The 24,018-nt window shown below is 41.5% G+C and overlaps 1 protein-coding gene across 4 annotated transcripts; it reads left to right on the top strand.

Moving 5' to 3' along the window:
- The first annotated feature begins 4,286 nt into the window (after positions 1-4,286).
- Positions 4,287-23,973, top strand: SPDL1 (spindle apparatus coiled-coil protein 1). Of its 4 annotated transcripts, none has more exons than XM_050312158.1 (12): positions 4,287-4,336; positions 6,035-6,082; positions 7,765-7,948; positions 9,972-10,148; positions 10,369-10,563; positions 10,753-10,902; positions 11,496-11,594; positions 12,379-12,489; positions 14,967-15,107; positions 16,544-16,653; positions 17,250-17,437; positions 18,581-23,321. In XM_050312158.1, exons 3-12 carry the CDS (start codon positions 7,790-7,792, stop codon positions 19,129-19,131), a joined length of 1,881 nt encoding a protein of 626 aa, XP_050168115.1. In that variant the 5' UTR covers positions 4,287-4,336; positions 6,035-6,082; positions 7,765-7,789; the 3' UTR covers positions 19,132-23,321. The 4 variants fall into 4 exon arrangements, with proteins under 4 accessions (XP_050168115.1, XP_050168116.1, XP_050168114.1 ...); XM_050312159.1 differs by having other exon boundaries at positions 4,297-4,327; XM_050312157.1 differs by lacking the exon at positions 4,287-4,336 and adding an exon at positions 4,500-4,659.
- The last annotated feature ends 45 nt before the right edge of the window (positions 23,974-24,018 follow it).

Raw genomic sequence — 24,018 nt, 5'->3', positions numbered from 1 at the left:
AAACCATAACAAATCTAAATAAAAGTCACGGAAAGCTTTCATTTGGGAGTTGCAAACCTGAAAGTTTGTATTTGAAAGAGACTCTCACACCTACTTGACAGATCTTGCCAAGTAATCCTGTGCGGCCACAGAAGGCTATTTAAGGTTAGATTGGTAAGAAAAATACAGCGCAAAGACGTGTTTTGCTAAGATGACTGAAATAGTGAGATGAAGTGATTTGGATGAGGTCAGTCTCTAAGAGTTTAGAGAGGATTACAAACAGTTACTGGCCCTCAATCTGCTGCTGTAATTACTGAGCCACTTGAGTTCTTTGGAGAACAACTCAGGTATTGGTGTTACTGCTCTTGGAATTCACAGTAATAAATTGAAACATATAGTTCCCTGGATTCTGTTTAATGGGAGGTGAAAGTGTCCCATCTCGAAAGTGCAGAACAGTTTCATGTTTACCAAAAATCTGCACAGAGTTAAACCTGGGCTTTTTTGAAGCTGCACCGGCAAATGAAGCAATATGACTTTAAATTGTGCATCGTTAACTGTTCTTAAATAACGAAGAGCAAGAACATGCAAACAATAACAAAAAAACAGACCACAACTTAACGTTCCACTAAGCTTTTATTATAATGACCTCTGGGTCTGTTGGGCCAGAGTGACAGCTCCTAATCAGCACTTCTCAACAGGCTGCTGGTGCTCCCTTGTTTGTAATTAGCAGGGAAAGACTAAGAGGGCTTTTTAAACTCGTTTGTTTTTATTTAGATAAAGACAACAAGCCTCCTCCTCGGGGGAAAAACAGCTCCAACGCATTTACTTGCTGCAATTACTCCTTTACTTATGTGGAATTCTTGCCTGCTGGAATAGATAAAACTCACAAAACACGGATTTCCATTTTACACGGGGTTAGCAATGCACAGATTTAATTACGTTTAGTAATATAAAATGTCAATAAACAAAAGTATACAAACTACACACTTTATGCTCCAGTAGCCACTGGATTTGTAGAGTCTCTGTAGGGCAATGAGGTCATAAGCAGGAGAAAAGTTTCTAAGAGCAAGGGACTAAATACAACTTAAGCTGAAAAGAAACCTGAAAAGTGACTGCCTTTTCGTAGATAAGTGGGATAACAGTATTTGTTTCCATAAATCCATAATTACCACAAACAATGGACATAATGACCTTGTCATTCTATGCTTTTCTACAACCTCTTGGGAGTGAGATCCAGCTCCAAAGCCAAGGAATCCTGGGCTACCTTAGAGTTAGATACTGTAACACTAGGGAACGATCATGGAGCATTCTGACACTTGACAAATTGCTACTGGCTCATTAAAAACCACCACATGGATTTTACAAGTTGTAGACCGTGGTCTGTAAAACAGTGTCCCAGCGACAGCCAATTCAGCAAGGGGAAGAGAACAGGTCTGAAAAGAATGGCATGTTTTAAATAATGAATTAATTACTTTGCATTTAAGCAGAGTTTTAAGGCATAAATGGAAATTCTTAGCTGAGGAAAATGTTATGGAGTTTGTTAAAATATTTCATGTCAGCTGCCATATGTGACTGTGGAACCAGAGGGGGAAGCAGCAGCTGTTTTAACTCTTTTAAAATTTACCATGCTATGAGGGTGGAGTAACCATGTTAATGCTTAGCATTTATGATGTCTTTTACTTATTTCCAAGATGTATTCACCAACAGTCATGAGAATTATATGGATTTGTTAATTAAGTCACTGTTATCCTTATTTTAAAACAAGGGGGTTTAGCTCTGGGTATTTGGAGTGGTTAATCACACAGTGAATGCAGCAGAATCAGGATTAGAACAGGATTGTCTCGTTTCCTGTCCCTGTTTTAATCAACTTGGTATTCTTGCCTGTCTAGATCATTCTGTATTTAATTTTTAATCCCATTTCTATTGACAAAAGCCAGACTCACATTTTGATAGAATAGTGGGAGCGGTATCATTTTGATAGTAGTAGTAGTAGTGGTGTTTTATTGGCTCCCTCTGCCAAATTTTATACTATGTGCTTATTTTCCAAGCCCCTTTTTTCTTAAGACATCTATTTCTGTCCCAGTTGCTCCAAATAGGATTGTTATCCTCGCATCTACTTACAGCCTGTTGCTTGAATTTAATCTTGCATTACTTGAAGCATGTTCCTTTAAAGGCAGAATTTGCTATCAGAGGTTTCTGTGCAGTGGCTTCTGTTAGGGATGTCACATCAAATAGAATAATAAGTACAAAGTACGTGAATCTTGCAGAACAGATTAGAAATTTAACCGCTGGTTAAAACGTAAACTAAGGTTTTCTTTTGGGGCAGAATAAAATGGTACATGGATACCTGAGCCTGGACTTTCCAATAACCATCAGAAGTGCATGGTGAAACACTCCTGCTAATGAACTTTGCTCTTCTTTGTGGATATCACTCAGATCTTCACTGGCTTAGGGAATTTATGAATACTGCACAATTTAACACCATGAAATCCCTCCCTGGGACTCCTCCCTGCTGCAGGAAGTGAAAATGAGTAGAAACTAGAGCAAGCTAGGGAGACAAATAACAAGTTAGGAGGTTAGCTGAGAGCGTGAAGCTGTGCCAGGGCAGGGTTAGGTTGGATCTCAGGAGAAGGTTCTTCCCCCAGAGGGTGGTTGGCACTGAACAGGCTCCCCAGGGCAGTGGTCACAGTCCCAAGGCTGACAGAGCTCCAGGAGTGTTTGGACAAAGCTCTCAGGGACAGGGTGGGATTGTTGGGGTGTCCTGGGCAGGGCCAGGAGTTGGACCCGATGACCCTGATGGGTCCCTTCCAGCTCAGCATATTTCCACGATTCTATGCTGCAAGCATCGAACTTGCTGTGTAGCTTGGACATTAAAGCTCCACAGGACCCACCCAAGCAGAGGTTTGGCTCATGAGGTGGTGACATTTCCTCAGGGACAGGCAGCCTCGGCAGGCCCTGCTGAGCAAGGGGATTTCCTTCTTGAGGGAAGCAAGTAGTGGGAGAGACCAGACACTTGCAGCATTCTACTGCCAGCCCCAAATCTCTCCTGCAGAACACTGCCTGGAGGAGCTGATTGCCCCTGGACTTTGCAGCCTTCCCAGGTAACACTGAGCACCCTGTACATTTTGACTCTCATCGCTTACACCACGTGTTTCATTTGAGTGAGGTGGCGTTGCCCGTGACTCTGGAAGCCAAGCATGTCCTTCACACCTCCCTGTGCTCTGGCTGGGTATGGCTGGAGTGCTGGAGCTGAGCTTTATTAGAACATTCCCTCTTTCGAAAATCTCCCGTGGGCTCTGTACAAATGTTCTTCCCCACTGGGGAAGGCTTAACACAGTGAGCGGTGTTTAATGAGTACAGGGGAGCCAGACTAGCCCTGGCTGCCCTCCTTTACCATTGCTTCCAACCCTTGCACCCCAGACTTTATACAAATAGAACCTTGCTCTTGAAGAAAATGTGAACACGGTGCTGTGCTAAAGAATTGTACCAGAGGTATTTAATAGCTCAGAGCACAGGGAACAAGTGGGTAAGGCTCTCTGGAGTTGGCTGGATGAGTTACTCTTGATATCACTGTTACTCTTGATACCAAGCCCCTCAAGATTTGAATCAGACTTTGCAATTTTTTTTGTTAATCAGTAGCTGCAGATGGACAGTTACAATTAAGCCATTGCACTGTGAATGTTGTATGCTTGGCTAATCTTTTAAGGAAAGGGGAGGACAATCCCCAGATTAGGGGCTGTCTGGAGAGAACCCCCAGGAGTGAAGTCAGCAGGACTGAGCAGTAAGCAGGGGAAGGGAATTCTGGCAGGGGGAGATCAGGACCATCCACCCATTGACTGCCTACTCAGAACAGACCTCACTCAGACTGAAACGCAGAGGACTGCACCTATGGGCTAAGAAATGAGAGATGTAACTAGCAAATATGGGCTGGGATACTCATGAAATGGACTTTGTAACCAAGGAATGCCGATGCCCCTGTTGAAGGGTGTAAAGAGTGTAAAGATTTGATGGTCGCTAAGCCAGCGTTTTGTGGGAACCACCCAGCTCCCCGCTCTGCGCGGACAGGAGTAACACACATAAACCTGTCGCCTCGGTGTGCGAACCGGCGCTGCGAGCCCGCGTTCGGGACGACGCTCTGGCATTTAATACTAAAAAACAAGGCGATCAGGACCGTGAGAGAGCACCGACACCATCCCTTCCCCACGGGGATAACTCTGAGCTTCCCGGCACAAAACCCTCCCACAGAAACCCCTCACGCGCGCACGCGCGGGCCGGGCGGGCGCAGCTCTCGCGAGACTTGGGCTGGGGGCGGAGGAGATTTGAACGGCGGGAGCGGCGCCGGCGAGCAGTGAGGGCGGTGAGGGGGGAGCGGGCAGGAGGGGCTCTGCTCTCTGTCTCTGGGGCCGCCGCGGTCGTGCTGCCGGTGCCTATCCCTGTCTCTTAGGGTGGGGAAGGGGGTTTGCTGCCCTACGGCCCCCGGTGGAGCGGGGGGAGCCTGCCCTCGGTGTCCGTTTGGGCCGTACCGGGCGTGGGGGGGGGAACGGGTCCGGAGCGAGAGAGCGGAGGTGACATGGCACTAGTGACACAAAGTGCTCCCAGGGCCAGCTGCTGGCCTGCCCGGGGCTTCGTGGTGACTGGAAGATGAGGCTGTAGTGTGTTATTTCTGCGTTTTATAGATTCGTACGTATGTCTAAATAGATATAGATGTACATATTTAGCGTGTAATATGACATATAATATATACGTATCTAGCATCTCATATAGGATATAATATGTCTATGGAATATAACATTTGGTATAATAGGCTATGTTCTGTGTACAGATAGTCTCTGTAGTACTCACTAACCCAAGAAGGTGGGGTTTTTTTGTGGATTAGCCCTGAAAATGTTCTAGCTTGGGTGTGTGCAGTGTGGTAGGTGAAGGGATGGGCTTGTGTGAGTAACAGTGGAATTGTCAGGGGAATAGCTGGGAAAAGGGAGAAAAACCACCCTGCTAATTATGCCAGCGATCAGAAAACTGTGCAGGTGCTCCTGAAAGGATCAGAGCACAGGCAGCTGTTACGTGTGGCCCTTGGGAATAGCAGATTAACCAGAACTGTGAGAGAGTGGGAGAAGAAAGTCTGCCTGCCAGAAAAGTGCCTTTTTATCTCCTACTTCATTGTTTTTATTAATGAGTACTTGAATGGTTGAATAATCGAGGTGTGCAGCCCTCAGCCCGGAATCTGTCATAAAATGTGTTAATTAGCCAGAAGTGAGGAACTCTCTTGCAACTCTTAGAAATCGCTCTCCATTTATTCTAGCCTGATTTCACCTCCTGCCTGCTCACCTTGATACCTATTTAATTACTCTTAAAACGTTTTCAGGGCAGTTTACTTAGCCTCCTGTACAATATTAAATAGCAGGCAATTATTTCCTATACAACAATACGACTTTAGGAACTAAAGTACTTGGAATTAGAGTAGCTGCATCTGGAATTGGCAATGGAATGTTGAGAGTGCCTGTGCTCCAAAAGGCACACTTGCTGTTTTCCCTAATAGTCAGCAAGGAATAGGAAAATGTAAATAGGAAAGCTATTTCTCTTTTCCTTCATGCTTCAAGTATAAAATAAAAAAAACACAAGATTTTTTTTTTAATGTATATTATCTAGTAAATGGTTTTTTAAGAGCTTAAAGGTGAAACTGGAGGAGAAATGCCAAAGTGACTGAAGAATTAGGAGGGAGTGAGACAAAAATCCCTGAACGGCCCTTAAAAATTCCCTGTGTTCCAGAAGTAGGTGACCTGGGTGCAGCCTCTCTACTTGCCCCACAGGCCAATTGCAGAGCATCCCTCCTTTGGCAGCACTGCCTGCTCTGGCTGTTTCTAAACTGTCTGCCAGCTGCCTAACTGAGATTTGAATGAGATTTGCATTTATATGGGGTTTTAGGTTGTGATCTGCATGTTCATGAGGCAGCCCCGGGGTTAAGTATTAGACCAGGGGCTGCTCTGGAGGGCTGTGCTGTGGTGGCAGCTTAGGCTCAGCTGCTCTAGACGACTGTTGCTTTTATTTTCTTTTAAAGGTGGAGTGCAAGAATAAAGTCAAGAAAGACTGCAATGAGCTTCTGAAGGTGAGTTAACGTTATATTCATTTAATTTAGTAAGCTCAGAGCAATCAGATAGCTGTGTTGCCTCTATGCTGCTGTCTGATCAGAAAATAAAGCTGTTTTTAAAATTCTGTTTCTGAAAGTGAGCTAGAATTTATTCATTCTCTCCGATGGAAATACATGCCAGGAGTGGTTGCCTGTGTGCTTGCATTGCTACATCCTGCCTTAAACATTTAATTATTAAGTTGTACCTGGTCTGTCTGTCCTTGGGGGAGCATAATATTGTTGAATCTAAGTTACATGTTTGCAAAACTCCTGTCTTTCACTGGCACAAGTGTGCAAAACTAGGATTTCAGGCATTGCAGTGGTTAGATGTGAAAAAGTGAAGTTTTCAGAGCGTGGCTGGATAAAATCTCTTGGTTTGTGTTGAACCTGGAGAGCAACAAGAAGTGAGAAGAAAATGCAAAAACCAGAAATTGATAATTTCTATCTTGTGCCTCAGACTATGCCTCCACTATTTTTTTCTCTTAGTGGGATCTGGGTAAACTCTCCAAGGAGTTTTCCATGTTGAATAAAAATTAGCAAAAAAAAACAAACAAAAATAAAAGAAGGCTGGCTATGGCAACCTTCACAAGAATAATATATGTGCCAATAAGAAATGGCAACAAATAAATTGCTTATGTGAAAGCAAGGAGTTAGATCTCCAACAAAGAATTCAATCCTGAAATTACATAACAGCTATGAACCCTGGCTTTGAAAAATCAACTGCAGATTTTTTTTGTGTGTGTTTGTCTGTCACTGCTACCTCCTGCTTTCTGAGAAAACTCCTGGCATATGTTGTTCAGAAGCCAAGTTGCTTAGCATTTTCTCTCTTAATAGGATTTTTTGGCAGCATGCTGATTTAGTAGATTTGGGAGCAAGCAGTCACACAAGCTTATGGTGTTAATTTGACTTGATTTTTATTTGTTTGGTTGTTTTTCTAAATATTTGGTTTGTTGGGTTTACTTTGACTAACTTTTTGCAAAACTCACCTCGTGTCTTTTGTACATTAACAAACAGGTTGCCTGCAGCAAAATTTTAAAGTAACAAACAGCAATGCAAGACTCCCCTTAAATAAATGCAAATCCCTGTGTTAAAATTCCCTACATTTTAACAGGGGGTTCTATTTTTGACTCTTCCCTTGAACTGCCTTTATCTGTGTCTATATCCCACCTAATGTTATTAGGAGTGAACTGTCCTGCTAATGCAGCTGCCCACGTGAATCTTAAGTGTTATTTGTGTACACAAGTGGTGCTATACTTGGTGGGGCTTGATTTGGGATACATAAGAAAATGTTGTCAGCCATGTGCATGGATGTTTTTATAAGATTATTCCTTGGCCCACTCCTGGCCTTGGCAAGAGAGCTCTGGACCAGATTAGTTCTGGTTCTGGGGGGTGAGGAAACCAGGTATTCAGGAGTGCTTTTGCTGCATGCTATTAGTTAAGATGCAATACAGAATAAGACATTTACCAAATTCATGAAGAAATAGCTATTATTTTACTGTTCATGGGTCTGTTTGTTTGTGAGCTGTCTTGGTTTTGGTTGCCTTTTTTTTTTTGTCTTCGTGCAAAAAATATATCCTGGTTAAGAAAGGAAATCCAGTAGCTTTTCCCCTTAACTACTGTAACTTACTGCAGTGTATTCTTTAACAATTTTGTCTTTGCAGTGTTGAAGTGACAAAAGGAAGGAAAATGGAGACAGAAACCATTTTAAGTCTTAAACAGCAACTCAGGGAGGCAGAGAATGAGAGAAGAAAGGCAGCAGAATATGGTTTGGATTTGCTGGAGTCCCAAAATGAAATCCAAAATCAGTTGGATCAAACACGCCGTGAACTGACTGAGAAAACTGAGGTGATGACTGTTCAAAACTCAACTTTGTTTTATTTTAGCTATTTTCTGCTGGCACAGGTGTTTTAAATGCCTTGTAGAGTCTACATTGATTTTAATAAGCCTCTAAGAACTTGTAGAGAGGGCTTTTTTTTCCCCTGCTTTAAGACATTGAGCATAATTGTATCGAAGTGAGACAGGGTTTTTCATAGCTAATTATGCATCAAGTGTTCTGTACCAGGTAGGACTAATTACCTTTAATGTCAAATGAATGCTTAATGCTAAAGTGAGTTTGTTTCAGAGCATGTGTTTTGCCTCTGTTCAGCAACTCATTCGTGTGTGCTCTCCTGTAAACTTTACATCATCTAAAGCTGTGAGAAGAACACTAGCAGCAAGACTAAAATTGATTTCTTTTGCGTGAAGCTTCCACATTTTTCAAGTACTCAGGGGTCCTGAACTTATTTGTAAATTTATTTGCAGCTCAGAAAAAAGAGTAGTACAGTGCTGAAATATAGAGATATTATTTAGTTGACTGTTTTTTTTCTTACTAATTGTTCAAGGAAATGACAATCAGGAAAAACCTCTTCCACTTTTCATCAAGACTTTAATTTTCAAGTTAGCTTTTGGGCAGCCCATGTTTCATATCAACCATTTGTCTTCATTTATTCTGTTTCTGGGTGTGCATCCATCCCTTCTCCTGGGGCAGAGATAAAATGTGTGTATTTTTTGGTATGTGTGTGTTTTTTCATGCCAGCTGGATGGCTGTAGCACTCTGCTATTCTGAAAGAGCAGAATTTCTCCTTTTGGTGGGTTTACCACTGGAAAGCTTTGTGTGAGAGGCACTGAAAGCACAAGTGATAAGGAAGGCAGGGCAGGATGATCCCTTCCTGCTGACAGCCCTGTGCTGTCAAGCTGCACCCATGGGTTGTAATCCTGTGTCAGAAGCTGGAGCCAAGAGCTTGTGTGACCCAGATCAATGAGTGACTCTGATGCCAAGGGCAGAGGGAAGGAACTGTGGGCTTTCACACAGTGGGAGAACATCTTGTATGGCAACTGTGGTTATCCAACAGGTTGTTTTGAGTCTCTGGCTCTCCTCTTTGGAACCTGAGAGCCAAAGCACTTCCTGGGAACACAAATAAGTTCTTTCAGAACTTTCTTTCAGAAACATCTGTGTGCTCTTCTGTACAAGTGTGTGGACATAATCTGCTAAAATTTTGTCATTCTGAGGTGTGGCCAGAAGTGCACTCCCAAATCTGTCCTGTGCACTGTCTTTATCTATGAGTTAAAGCTCTTCTCCTGTTGTATTTGAGAGCTAAACCTGTCCTTGATAAGCTGTGTCTGGGCCACAGAGGTCAATGTGATCCCTGACAGCTTTTAATTTTGCTCTGTTCCCTTTTTTAATTCTAGTGTGTGTTTTAAGAGTTCATTTATTTCGAAAAGAAAATATCCTGCATCTTTAGACTGGTTTGGCTTTGTTATTACCATTTCTGCTTTCAACACTCTCCTCTTTTTATTTTTTTTCTTCTCCTTAATTGCTGGCTGAATGGAAGTGTCCTTTATAATTAACCAACATGCAATCAGGCAGGGAGGGAAGCTGTTTAAAAAATCCTTCTTCAGTCTGGAAGGGTTGATGGGATTTATTACAAAACTGCAGACAATTTAGCTGTCTTTAAAAACCATTGCACTCAGCTGTTCTGCATTGAGGGAACACTTGATGGACTGCAACAACTTTTAAGATAACTGGGTTCCATGGTGGTAGAAAGTGCATGTAAGCTCTTGCTACATTTCTTTGTGCCACTTGCAGAAAAGGTGCCACACATTTCATGTTGTGTGCAAAGAAATACACAGCTCTGTGAAGAAGAGAATATTGCACAATAATAAATCATAATTTTAGAGCAGTTTTAAAATTTTTTTTAAAATATGAATATTCTCTAATTAGAACTCCATGAGCTACAAATATCTCAGTTCTGAGTCTGTACTTTTTCATAAATGCCTAGGGAACAATGTGCTATTACATCTAGATTTATTAGTGTGATCTCTCTTTCAGATATTTGAACAAGAGAAGTACACCCTTCAGAGGGAAATTGAACTCAAGAATAGAATGTTGGAAAGTTTGCATTTTGAGTGTGATTCCCTTAAGCAGCAGCAGAACATGCAACTGGAAAAACAGAAGGAACAACTGACCAGAGCCTATGGACAAGAAATCAACGACCTTAGAAACAAGGTTTGACAACTCATATGTAGCTAAAAGGTTGTTAGTAGCGTTTTAGGTACTATAAATTTAACTTATAACTGCTCTCCTTATTAGCAAAATAAATAATAAATAGTTACAATGTGTAGGTTTATTTTTGTGTTTCTAATCTGTAACTGGGATAGTCAGAAGTATTGTGCTTTTCAAGAATTCATTATAAAATGATACTACTTGGTTGTCATCTGTTTTTCAGTTGGAGAACCTGAAAGCAGAACTTGATGAAACCCGACTGTCAGAGAAACAGCTGAGACACAAAGTGGAGCATCAGAAGGAAATAATTGCTGCCAAATCAGAAGAACTGCATATGATGTCTGAACGTGTCCATGAGACCATGTCCTCAGAAATGCTCAGCCTTCAGATAGAGCTCACTGACCTAGAGAGTGTGAAGGTGTGTGAGTAGCACTATGAACCATTAGGAATGTAGGCTAATTGAAGAGCAAACTTTGCTCTTATTTAATTGTTAGATGTGTTATGTGGGTTGACTTATATTCAGACAATGTACACAGCTAAAGAAAATAACAGCTTGCTTTTCTCCCAGTTGTTTTAAATACTATTTATTTCATACTTTTTTGTTTAGGCCAGTGTTGAAGAGAAGCTGAATGAGATTCAGTACAGTAAAGAACAACTAGAACTCATGAACAGTAACTTACAGAACCAGCTGGAGCGACTGCACGCAGAAAAGGAGGAGAGGGAGAAAGAAATTGTTTCTTACTGTAATGCATTAGAGGTATTCTCCTAACTTTGTATGACTTTGGTAGATGAGCCCCAGATAGCACAAGTTGTGGTGCCAGCTCTTTGGTGGAACTGGAGCTGTGGGGAGTTCTGAGGAGGGAGGGGAAAGACAAGGCTGCTGGTGTTTGGTGTTGCCCGTTGGTAAATCCTCTGCCTTGGGGTTGTTTTGTGGCAGGCTGTGCTGCACAGCACTGTTCTGCCTCTCAGTGACCATCCCACAGCTCACTGGCACAATTCTCGTTTTTATTTCAAGTTTCTTGGAAAATCTTGTGTTGGAGAGTGGGGGCTTTGTGACTGACTCACACAGCAAGGCCTGTGGTCTCCATACCATTAATCCAGTTGACAAACATCAGACCCTTGAAGGTTTTCAGTTGTGTTCTTGCCATGAAGAACAGTGGAATAGTAAGCCTTTTAGTGAAATGGAATTAACTTGTCTTAGTGACTAGAACTGTATGTACATTCAAGTACTGCAGTACAATATAATCTGTGCTAAAGCATAGGAAATTAGAGATAAAACTATCTGATTAAATTCATGTATGGAGAGCATCAGATGCCTGAATGATCAATATCCTCTCTTCTTTAATCTAGAAAACTCGTGAAGCCAATCAGGAGCTTCAGGTTCAGCTGGATCGTGTAGTGCAACAGTCTTTGGACCCTACAAGTAAAGGCAATTCTCTCTTTGCTGAGGTACAATTATGCCATAGATGCCTGAGAAGAAAATATTTAAGTTTTCTTTCTTATATTGTATTGAAAATATTAGAGTATTTGCACCTGATCTGGCCAGCACATATCTCTATTCCTCAAATATGACTTCAGTGTTGATCTGACATATGGAAAATCATTTTTATGCTCTCCCAAGTTAGGGAGTTAGTAAAATTAATGAGCTCACTTAAAGTTACCTGGCTATCAAGTCAAAAGCTGTGACTGAGGGCTCATGACTGTTCTGTGTGCAGATCTTGACTTGATGTAGTTTTGTTCAGCTGGTACAAGCCTTCTTTAATGTGTAAGATGGTATGTGAAATACTAAAAGGTGCTGATAAAAACTGTCTCACAAACATGCTGAAAATGTCAGGATGTTTGAGCGTTTGGGAGGGGTTTTGAATTGGTTTTCCAGTAAGAGTTCAGCTGCTGTTAAATGCATAGGGAGGGATTTTGGTACACAGTTCATATTCTTTTGAGCTGTTCCAATGCCAATGAACAAAACTATTCTGCAGCAACACTGAAGCATATGAAATGTTACTTTATTTTGATATCAAAAGAACAAAAGAAAAACCTGTTGCACTTCAGCAGGTATAGCACTTCTATTACAGGGGTATTATCAATAGCCTGTATTTTCAGGTACTGTTGCTGCAAAAACAGTATTTGCAGACTGAACACTCATTGCTAGGCAACATGGCCATGTAAAACTCATCAGCCAAGTAAGAACAAGTGTTATAACTTCACAGTAATAACTGTTCACAATATTCTGTAGGTGGAGGACCGTAGGGCAGAAATGGAGCGACAGCTGATCAGTGTGAAAGTAAAATATCAGTCCCTCCAAAAACAGCATGCATTCACTAGAGAACAGTTGCAGAGAATGAAGGTATGACCATTACTGTAATACTCCAGGTGTCCTTGGGCACTGCTTCAGTGCACAGCCTGGGGGATTTGTTACCTTGAAAATATGGTGCAGTTGTCTGGGGGGAGGGAAATGGGAGAAAAAACAAGTGAGATGGTGTTGTGCTGTTTGACTCCCACGGTACATCAACGTTTTGGTTTTGCTTCTCCTTCATCCTGGACCTCCACGTTGCACTGAAGGCACCATGTTTGCTTGCTCTGGCAGTAGTTGTTTAATGGATAGAAGTAAAACACAACTCCTGTCAGTCAAGCTACCGTTCAGTTTGTCTTGATAATTGTTTGTTCTTGCCTAATTTTTGTACTACATGAACCACATATTTGTGCATTGACTGTCATTGTCAGGAATGAATGTTGAGACAAGGACAGGCTTTTACTCCCATCACACTGTGGGTTTTGATTTTGGTTTTTTCCCCTCAGGGTTGCTTTCTTGTCTTTGCCCCCTTTTTTTCTCTGCTTTTCTCTATTTTTGATGTAAGAATAAGTCATAGCTTTTGCCATACCTATTTAATTTAGACTACACTGTTATAGGATGGGAGACTGTTGGTTAATGTTGAGGACTTGTTGGCAGAAGCTTATTTACAAGATAATGGCAGAGCTGCCAACTGTTTTCGTGTTGGTCTTCTGATTGTTTTCCATTGCTGAAATGGATCCTTTCATTTTGATCAAACACTTGGTCATGAAGTTTGAGGAGAGGGCTTAAAAACCTAGAGTGATGATCAGAAGTTGCACTGGAAGTACAGGTTTGTGTTCCCCAGCTTTTGTGGAGTAGGTTGAAAACATTTGAAACAACATTGTTAAAGGAGAAGGCAAAAAATCTCCTGATACAGCAAAGATTTGAGTGAGCAAAGTCATTGGGTAGGATCAGTTTGTTCAGAGATTTTTCTCCTTGTAGTATGAGGCTCAGTCAGTCATACTGGTTCCATGTATGAGAAACATGCCTAATACTGAAGATTTCACCAAAAATGGAGGCAAATTGGTATCCCTGTTCTGCTACTTAATGCCTTTATTTGGAATTTCAATTTGTACTCAGAACATTTCTTCTGATATCAGCATTGGAAATAAGTAGTTTGTTAGGTCAGCTGTTCTGCTTAAGCTGCCATCCTAGATCCCTGTTAGCCCCTCTCTGCACTGTGCTGCTGTGTGTTCAAGCTCAGTCTGTGCTTATCTCCCCACTCACAGCTGCTTCCTGCAGTGGAGGTAACTGTTGTGGCAGCTTTAGTTATCAGAATGTCTCTGTGTGGTACTTGCTGGTGACTCCTGAAGATCTGAGTCCTGAGCAGAATGTCCACAGCACTCCTGTGGAAGTTTTACCACAGCCCAGAGTATCCCTTCCAGTTTCTTAATGTTCCTGTTGTTTGTTTTTATGTAGCTCAACTGCAACTTGTAATTCTGATAGCAAGAGGCCCTTGGAGTCCCAGGGGGAAGTTTAGATGTCTGTGACTGGGAACTGTAAGGATAGTTTTAGTCAGCCAGTGTTGGGGAGGGGTAAAATTTTGCCTCCCTGATGTCCTGTAGAAGCTGTGAGATAATTTCATCTTTCTTGAGCTGCAGTTTGTGTACAGATACCCTGGAGCTGATACAGGAGATTCCATAGGGTAAATGCTCTCCTCTCACTTTGTTCCTCAGTCTGTAGTCTAATTTTTTTTCCCTTGATCCTCTCCCTGTGATTTCTCCCAGTGTCCCACAGTGTTACCTTACCCATACTGACAAAAATGCCTCAGTGTTCACTGACACCCTGTGAAGTCTTTAACAGCTTGTATTTCATATTGTTTCCCCAAAACAATCAGACATTTATCTGATGTAATATCACTTGCAACTCAATGTGTTAAAACCTTTGTAGGCATGAGATTAATGTCTTAACACCATCAGAAAAATTTGCTTTAAGGGCAAAATTTTGATAAACTTCTCCTTCATAATGATAGAGGGTGTTCCACTGAAGGAGCAGAAAAGGCTGAAATTCTTGGGTTAATATTACAGAAGGCAAACAGGGTGGTGTTTATACTTCAAAATCAGAAGTGGAAAAAAAAAGGAGGGGGTTGAAATTTCTGGGTTTTCCAAGTGAGAAGTTCTCAAGATTCATTTCAGCTCTGATAAATAAGCCTGTACTGTAGTTGGGTTCTGGCTGACTGGGTGTTTGTGGTTTGAATGTGGAATGTTGTGTGTCCTTGGCACTGCATTTATAGGTTTGAGGAGGGTGTGACACTCAGGCCTGAGCTCTTCAGGGAGTTTTCAGCTCTCCTGGGAACTTTTAGTGTCACTCTATGGTGATAATTGCTAAGATTATGTTGTGAAGGCTGAATTTAAGCGTCCAGTGCACTTCTATATTCAGGATTAGAATGACAAGGCTTGTGTACCTGAACAGTTCTGGGTAAGAGGCTAAGATTTCCAGTCACTAATCCCAGTACTTGTTGTAAAGATTTATTTTTTTCCCTTTGTTCCCAGCTGCAAATGGCTACACTGCTGCAGATGAAAGGCTCTCAGACAGAATTTGATCAGCTGGAACGTTTACAGGCCATGTTAGAGCAGAAGAATGGGGAAATCGAAGATCTGCTTATGAAAGTGAGGCAACTAGAAAAATTTAAGGTATGTGGTTTGTAACTAAGTAGAAAATCATAAGTGGAAGCTAAAACATGAGAACAAGAATGATGAAAACTATCTGAAGTCTGCTTTGATTTGAAAAGGGATCTCAAAGCTACTTATACCTTTACCCAAGTTGAAAGTTGAAGAAACAATTTTTTCGTGGGTTTCCCGTGTGTATCACCCTCATATCTTAGTGATTTGTAACATTTAAATCCTATTACTTGGTCAAAGTTCACTGAGCTGTGACATCAGATTTTTCTCTTGGAAGGTGTAGCCATTTCACACTTTTACTGTGTGTACTGAGGCTCTGGCATTTTTTACTGTCTCAGCTCTATTGAATTTCCTGAATATTTATTTTCTTAAAGTGTCTTAACGTTGCAGTTGAAGCCTACTCCTCTCTAACAAAACTGATTTGTTTAATCATCCTTGTAAAGCAATTTTTTCAGTCCTCTTATGCAACTTGGTAGTATTTTGCCAGTATTATGGGAAGTGAGGAGTACCTGAGGACCCCTGTGTGCACTAGTGTAACGTTACTGATGTTTGTGTGTTTACAGGCAGTGGCAAACTGTAGCCTCTCTTAATTCTTGCACTTCTGCACTCGTTTGGCCCTTTCTTATCACAGCTTTGGAGTGTAAACTGGGGTGTATTAGCTTGTGCAGTAGGATTATGCTTTCCAGGATAGTCTCCTCTATTCTGTATTTAACCCAAGTGGTGTAAAGCCAAGCTTAACCCATTTTAGCAAGCAATTGAGGAAGCCTGGTTGTTTTACCAGTTTTGCCATTTATAAGCTTGCTCTGTATTTCTGTCTCTAGGCCATAAGTAAGTGGTGTCAGGGAACTGAATCCCTGATTCCAATAATCAACCAAAGTATCTGTCAGTGACTGACAGAGGGCTCTGAGGTCTGTAGGTCACAGTATTGAGTCTGATTGCTGCTGCTTCAGAATAAAAACCACAAAACAAAAACCCCAGTGTTACATGTTACTAGATTTATGGCATCTTTATTATGAACTAACTTCCTCACCTGAAATATTTAATTGATTTTGATTTTAACTCTTGACTGGCTTGTGTTCCTTTGGGGTCCAGCTGCTGAAATAAATGCTAGAAATAAATGCTGAAAAAAACCCATGTGTGTTAACTAAATATCCTGTGTTTTCAAGTGTAAAGCAAGTTCTGCAGTGCTATTGCAAAGCCTTCTGCAGTTGAGGTAACTTGCTTTTTTATTTTTTTTGAAGTGAATGAGAGAGAACTGTCAGTTTTAGTGCTATTTGACATTTGTAACAAACGAGGAGGTACCCAGAGCAGCTGAGTTACCTTCTGTGTATAAATCCCTGTATAATGAGGCTTCTCCATAGAAATGCATGGAAAATGCCACTTAGGGCTGAGCTAATGTGCTTCTGAAAGGTCACTGCTTGACAACCTGACATTTCTTTATTTGTCAGACTTTATATGAGAATGTGGAAGAATCCAAACCTGGGAGTAGCTCAAAAGGAGGTGACTCTGAGGATGGGTACTACGCAGATTTACTGAAAATTAAACTTGACAACTCCAAGTAAGTACTTACAGTCTGAGCCCTACAAGTTGGTTGTAGCAGGGTTGTCTTCTAGATACTTGTTTTTATTCTCCCTTTTTTGTTACTGTTTGTATGCACTGACTGTATGTACAGACATGCTCCTGGCTCTATTTTCTGATTCATTATAGGAATGAGAGTTGATTGGTTTGGAGTTCAATTTACTGTTTTCAAGGGTAGCAGCAGAACAGTTGTATCTTGTTGCTTTCTTCCACTCCTGGATACAGGAAAAATGGAGAACTTCAATAAATTAAAACTTAGTCTGTAAGGCAACTGTATGAGATTCTTAGTCTATGGGCTGTATATGTTTATTTCCCTTATCAAAGGAGATAGAGAATAACACTTAAAATGCTTTATTGGACTCTCTAGTTGTGTTCTTTGACTAGTGAATTCCAATATTCATTAATTAGCAAGTTCATGGTGTTTGGCCTCTGTTTTTAAGCCCTCAGATCCAAGTGTATAAATACAAATTTACCATGAAGTTGCTGAGTACTGAGTTGACTTTGCATCTGCTGCTTTACTTAAAGAACAAACCAAAGCAAACCAAGTCTGACTTTGTAATTTTCCTCCCACCCCAGCAAGGAAACTGAAACATTGAAAAATGAACTCTCCTTGCAAAAAATGAAGGCTTTGTATGAGAGCCAAAGGGTCCTGGAATTTGAAAGGAAACTCTTAACCAGTGAGAGGCATTTGCAGGCTTGTCAGAGTGAGAATATGAGCTTGAGAGTTATGCTGGATGAGCTGAAAATGAAATATGAACCTGAAGGTAAATACAACTTTTCCACTTGGGGAAAAAGTAAATATCTGATCTTCTGCACCTTCACAAATGGGATGACATCAGACAGGAGGACATTATCTTAGTTCCAGATGTAGACTAAGCTTTAAATGGCTACCTTTTTGATAATAATCAGGTCTAAAACCTGCTGAGCTGAAATAGAAAAGCCCCACTTTGCTCAAGAACCTCCCTTCAATGTGTCCTAATAGTGACTTCAGAAGAATAAAAAGTACAGATGAGTGTTGAGAGGCTTTATGGGGTACAGCTGGACAGCCATAGTCAAGTGGGTGGGAACAGATGCTCAGGAGGTGCTGTTCATAACAGCAGCAGCATCTTTGTGTTGATGAGAAGCCTCAGTTTTCTGAAAGCAGCTGGCAGGAGCTTTGTAATAAAGTGCAAAGCATTTAGAGGAGAAACTGTTTTTTAGTAGCTCAAGTTAACATGGCTTAAATTTTGACAACAGAGGCCCTCCTGAAAAACGGCTGATAGCTGAGTATGTGCAAAATAAGGGAGCTGGAGACTGTGCAGGAAGATAATTCTGTTTAAGCTGACAAAGGGCAGGTTTAGATTAGTTATTGTGCAAGAAATTCTTCCCTGTGAGGGTGAGGAGGCCCTGGCACAGGTTACCCAGAGAAGCTGTGGCTGCCCCATCCCTGGAAGTGTCCAAGGCCAGGTTGGACAGGGCTTGGAGCAACCTGGGCTAGTGGAAGGTGTCCCCATGGCAGGGGTGGAACCAGATGAGCTTTAAGATCCCTCCCAAACCAAACCACTCTGGGATTCTGTGCACAGGGAACCCGATGGGTGAACTGGTTTTGTTCTTTTCCATACCCAAAGGATTTGACTTTCAAATCCTAGTTGTGAAAGCTCACCTCAGCAGCCTGAGCTCAGAGCATCTGATTAAAGGTTTTGGTGAAAAGGTAGAGTGGATCATGTCTCTGTTTTCAAGCTGGCTTCTGTAGAGCTTATTAGACTATATGAAGGGATATTCTTTAAGGGATCTAAGTTGTCTATTAAGAATTATTGCAAGGTCTTTAGTCGTGTGAAATGTTTTTTTAGTTTTATTATGAACATGTTGGTGGACAAGTTAACTCTGGCTTTGCTTCTTTACAAATAGTATATTCCTTTTTTCCTTAGAATTACCTAAAGGTTCTAAAATTAAAAAGAAGAGGGAGAGGATTCCAGTGGACACTACTTGTGAATACTTGGACAGCAAAAGTACTCCAGTAAAAGAAAGTGCTCTCCCTGAAATGCCAAGTAGGGAAGGAAAAAAGGTGACTGCCAAGTACTTGGAGCAGAGTGGTGCTTCTCCCCTGAGACAGGCTTTCTCAGCATCCCCCCTCCACAGCCCCCTGCAAGCAAAAAGGAACATCATGGAACCTGAACGGGAAAGGAAGAGAGTTAAGTTTCAGGAGGAGAACCACGATGCCTTTTCTTCAAACAGCAGAAGTGCAGATAATTCCTTGACTTCTGCTGCCCTCAGGTCAGTGTCAGCTTCTGTCTCTGCTCAAGGCAATCAGCACAGACCTGCATCTCTTTTCTTTCGCTGCATGAACTTTGCTATCCAATTCTTTATCTATTTCCTGAGTGTTGCATGCCGTGTCATTCCTCAGCTCCAGCTGCCTACATTGAACTTCTCAGTACCTTTTAGGAGGACTAAAGTGGTGACTAATAAAAAAGACTCTTGAAACTGTAACTCAAATAACCTTGCCATTACTTGAAGACAGGTAGCATGTGGACAGCTCGCTCGGTTTGCTCCAACCTCAGAGACTTCTTGTTTTCTTGGTCCCTTCCAAACTGTCCCACACTCCTGTTACACCTCAAGGTAATCAAGGCAATAGGTATCATGCTTCAGTTTGATACCTGATTTCAGCCCTCATCAACTTCCAGATTTAGCTAAAAGCCTAAAAATTATTGAAGTCATTCTTAACCTCGGTGTTAACAAAACTCGCATCGGACAAGACCAGAGAGAATTAATCAGCTGTTTGTGTTGTCAGACAAATGACTTGCATAATCTGGATGCATGATAGCTGGAAAGAAAACTGCCAAATTGACATCACATTTTTGCCCTGAACTGAGAATTTAAGGTACTTTTTGCTAGATGGTAAAGTAACTGAGAACAGTCATTATCTCCAATTTTTTTATCTTGGTCAAAGGAATGCTGATTTCTATTTTCTACTCTTTCATCAAATGCTTTTTGTATTCTGTTCATAATCTTTGTAAACATGTTTGTTTGAGGGGAGAAAAAAGTCTGGGCTTGTCTAGATGCTTTGAGCTTACAACTAGCTCATGTCTGCTAGAAGAAATGACTTAGTGGGTCTAAAATGACCGCAGCTCTGAAGATGGAGGAAGGCCTAACCCATGGAAATCTGTAGGGTATAGCCAGAGCTGATGGCATTCAGAAGTAATTGGATTGATCCTTTGGCTCTTAGATCAATTACTCAAGGTTGCATGGGTGTAATTAACAGACTTAAAGTGGCCAAACATTGCAATCTTCTGAAACAGCCTTGGAAAAAAACATGGCAGGAGCAGCTGTTGGAGCAGCTGTGCCAAAATGTGCAGGGACTGTTAGTGAGGAGGGAAGATCAGGGAGGTCAGAGGTGGGTGGTGAAAGTGGAGAGGAAAGATGGGATGACTGAGTGATGGTGGTGTGTTTTGACAGTGTCTCTCCACATCCAGAACAGGTAGCGTGTAACCTGGTAGGAAAAGTTTAACTTATTTCCTCATATTCCTTGTGGAAAGGAAGATTCAGTGTCTGCTGACAGGAAGTTGTTGGAAACAGTTTATGTGAACTGAGGGGCTGAACCTACTGGAGAGGAGGTGATTATTTGAATAATCATGGAGAGGTGGGGAGTGGAAATTATTGATGGAGTTGATGTTTGAAAGCAGAGTGAGTAGAAGAAGTGGAAGAGGAAGATAAAGTCGTAGCTCAGAGGGAGGTTTCTAATCTTGCACCCATTGCTGTTGGTTCAAATAAAGAACAAAACATAAGTCAATTTCTAAAAAAATCAAAACCACCAACACAACTGAAAAATTGCCACAAGACTCCATATAAGCTGTTTTCAATGATGGTATGAGCCTGGTAAGGGCAAATCCAGGCAGGAAGTTCTGTTTGTTTCTGATGGTTTTAATGAAGTACTAAATCCCCAAGTCATGATGTTGTTAATAAAACACTGAGGGTTTACTGAACCCTGATCTGCTATGATTTGTTATGAAATAGGAAGTCATGATAAAGTCTCAGTATTTGAGAGGTTGGATTTCTAAAGACTAAAGCAATCTCTGGACTGTTCTGTGATAGATTTGGCCAAACCCTGGGCACAAGAATTATTGGCAGCTTGAGTGTGGACCTGAAAATGGAGACTTTTGTGCAGCACCTACTGCACAACTTAGTTTGCATTTAGATTTGAGGTTGTTTGCTTTAGTTTGATCTAAAGAAGAGCTTGTGTGCCTAAGAGCTTATTTGCTCCCTTAAATTATTTAGCTGGATTACATACACCAAATCTACTTCACATGCCTGCAGCCATTTGGCCCAGCAGGAGATCTGGATACTGATAATCTCTTTGGGGTTTTAGGCAAGCAGAGCTTCACCTGATGAGACAGTTCATCTGCTTTAAATGGGTAGAGCTCCAGTTATAACTCAGTTTTGGAGTCTGCCCAGTCACAGCTTGATACAGAATCATGGCATAGCTTTGGTTTTTTTTAAAGTGGAAGTGTTTAACTGGTGCCTGTTCTTTCTGATCCATCCATTTCCCTGTGCTGACACTTGAGCATCCATTGTGGTGCTCTAAGGGATGGTCTGAGCCCTCAGAGTGAGGGCTGTGGTGGGTCCCACAGCCCACCCAGCTGCTTTCACTCCCTCTCTTCCACAGGGCGAAGGAGAACATTAGATGGGAAAAGCTTGTGGGTAGAGATAAAGCTGACAGGGATCCATTGGGGCAAACCAGACTGGGGGCAGGTTAACTTGGCAATTAAAAGCAGTGGGACAATGAGAGAGAAAGAAAACTGCTGTTCCCCTATGCCCCAGCCCTTCTTCCCAGGCTCAGCTTCATTCTTGGCTTCCATATCCTCCTCACAAGAGGCACAGGGAATTTGATTTCCAGACTCGTTACATCATACACTGACACAATTGCCTGATTCTGTAAAAGGGCAGTATTTTGTATAAATCCTGTTGTGCTGCTTTGGAATGTATATTTAAGTTAATTTGGGGTTTATTTGGTCTTTTGGTTTGTTTGAGTCCTCTCTGTATTTCGTAGGCAATCCTTGCTGGTGGTTTTGGCCATTAGAGCAGTGGTTTTGATGGCCTTGGGCAGGGGTTGTTTCAAAGCAGAGGAGTGAAGGGACAAAGGAAGGGAATCTGCCACAGGACCAGATGGACAGAACCTGCCCATCCCTAATTCCTGCTCCTGGGGAAGCAGAGACTGCCCTGCAGGTGAAGTGCAAACCACAGAATGATTACTGGGAATTACTTAGGGAAGAAAAAAGCGTGTTCTGTCTTGCTACAACTTTTGACTGATTTAAAATGGGGGGCAGCCTGGGGGAAGGTGACCACAAAGAGAAGGTTGTCAGCCATCAGAATCACCTGGTGGAGCAAACACTGACCCAGGGCAGGTGCACAGCAGAACCTGTTTCTCTTTAGTGTGAGACAGTGCTTGTAGGGAATAATATGCATATTGCTTGCAATGCCTAATAGTTTGATTTTAGTTTGAATCTGTAGCTAAATTTCCCCCCAACTGTTTTGTTACAGCTCCTTTCATAGTCCTCATGTTGAGCTGCAGGTCTGTGTTGCAGATAAATCTCTTAACAACTGGGTAGCAGCTGTTTTTGTTTGGAAAACCATCATTGAAATCAGCTATCAGTGGCTGTGGTTGCTCTTGAGACCACTAGATATCCACAAGGTCACTAGAGAATTGCTTTAATGTATGTGGTGATGAAGGAGCATAGATCTGTGTTGGTATATAAAGCCATGTTTAATTTGGAACTTCATTTTCCATGGTTATTTTCGCAACAGAAGAAATTATGTCTAACTGTGGGTGATTTGATTGGGTTAAATATCGTTATTTATCAATTGTTCTACTGGCATGTTTGCATGTTAATTAAGTTAAAAATGAGATCTGAACACAATGTTTTGATTTCAGAATTACTTGTCTCTTTACCAAACACTGAGGCAGTTGCACCCCTATTTACATTCATAGCAGCATTAAAACGTGTCAGTGGGCAAATGATGCCATTTAGAGCCTGAAAATCAATTTTCCTGCAGCAACCTAAGATATTCAGGCATTAAAATAAAGGCAATAGGAGTACAGAACTAGGCTGCTCTAGTAGATTGCTCTAAGGGTGGTCTTTTTGGTGGTATAGAAGAAAGAAGCTTCACTTCAGCATATTTGTATTATGTTGCTGGCACTTTGCACTTGGAGTTGTGTTTTGGGGATTTGATCTCCTTTATGTGCATGGCACAGTCACTGCTGCTGGAAGGCTGATCCCAACCAGAAAACACACTCAGTAACCTTTTTTACCCAACATTTCAGCAGATGAGGTGTGTGGGAGGCTTTAAGTGATGAAATGTGATTAGGACTGATATAAAAATGCTTCATTTCAGTCTCATTTTCTTCTTAAGCCCTGCTTGCTCTGTCTCTGCCTATGGATGGTCTTCTGTGCCAGTTGGCTTCTTGATTCTGCCTGAAACTGTTACTTTAGTCCTGTTTTATATAAACTAAATGTGTATTTAGAATGGTTGCTTTGCCTGTAGGTTAACAGCTGAATCCACATCTGAACCTACAGAGGAAGATAAGAAAGAAAATAAAATCACGGCGGCGAAGAAAACAAAAAAGACAAAATACACAACCTTGTATGTACCTTCTAAGACAACTCCTGAAACACAGTGTGCTCAGCAGTAAAACTTACAGTTCTGGACAACTGGGAGTCCTGCTTCAGCAGGAAATACTGAGTAAACCTGTCACACACCAGTGGACAGGGTCCTGACTTAGGTATTGATCTGCCTTGTGTTCTGAAGAGCAGGAGGCTGCAAATGAAGCTGCACTTGGGGAACTTCCCAGGGCCCTGGTGGAGTTCCCTTCACTGGGACCTCAAGTGCTGCCTTGTCTGGAATCTTGGTGAGGTCTGTAAATGTGCTGTTGTGGAAGAGCAGCACTTGCTGCACTAATTTTATTGTATAGCAGGACAGGGTCAACCCTGAGCAAGACAGGCTGGGCAGGGTTGTTGATGGAGAACTCGACTAAGTCGTGTGCTCCTGAATTTCTTCCTGTTCCTGGATTCAGAATTCTTAATGTTTTTTTCCTCCTAATGTGTACCTTTTCAGTTTTCAGACTGACCTGGTTGCAATTGAATCTTTTTATGTGTTTTATTGGTCAGTATTCACTTGAAACTCTGACTTCTTGTATTTGTAATAATAATTAAAATAAAGGTTTATTTCTCTTTCTTTATAAAATGTAGTCTGTATTGCATTTGAGAAGAAACATGTATCTACTTTCTAAATGAAAGGCAAGGTCTTTTGTAGAAATTGTTTAAAAAAAATCAATAAATGCTAAGCAAGTATAATGCAGGTGCTGTGTGTTGTC

The sequence above is a fragment of the Myiozetetes cayanensis genome, unplaced genomic scaffold (genome assembly GCF_022539395.1).
Source record: "Myiozetetes cayanensis isolate MyiCay16 unplaced genomic scaffold, myiCay2020 scf17, whole genome shotgun sequence".
NCBI lineage: Eukaryota > Metazoa > Chordata > Aves > Passeriformes > Tyrannidae > Myiozetetes > Myiozetetes cayanensis.
The sequence above is the reverse complement of the archived record's forward strand: the minus strand, read 5'-3'. Positions and strand labels throughout refer to the sequence as shown.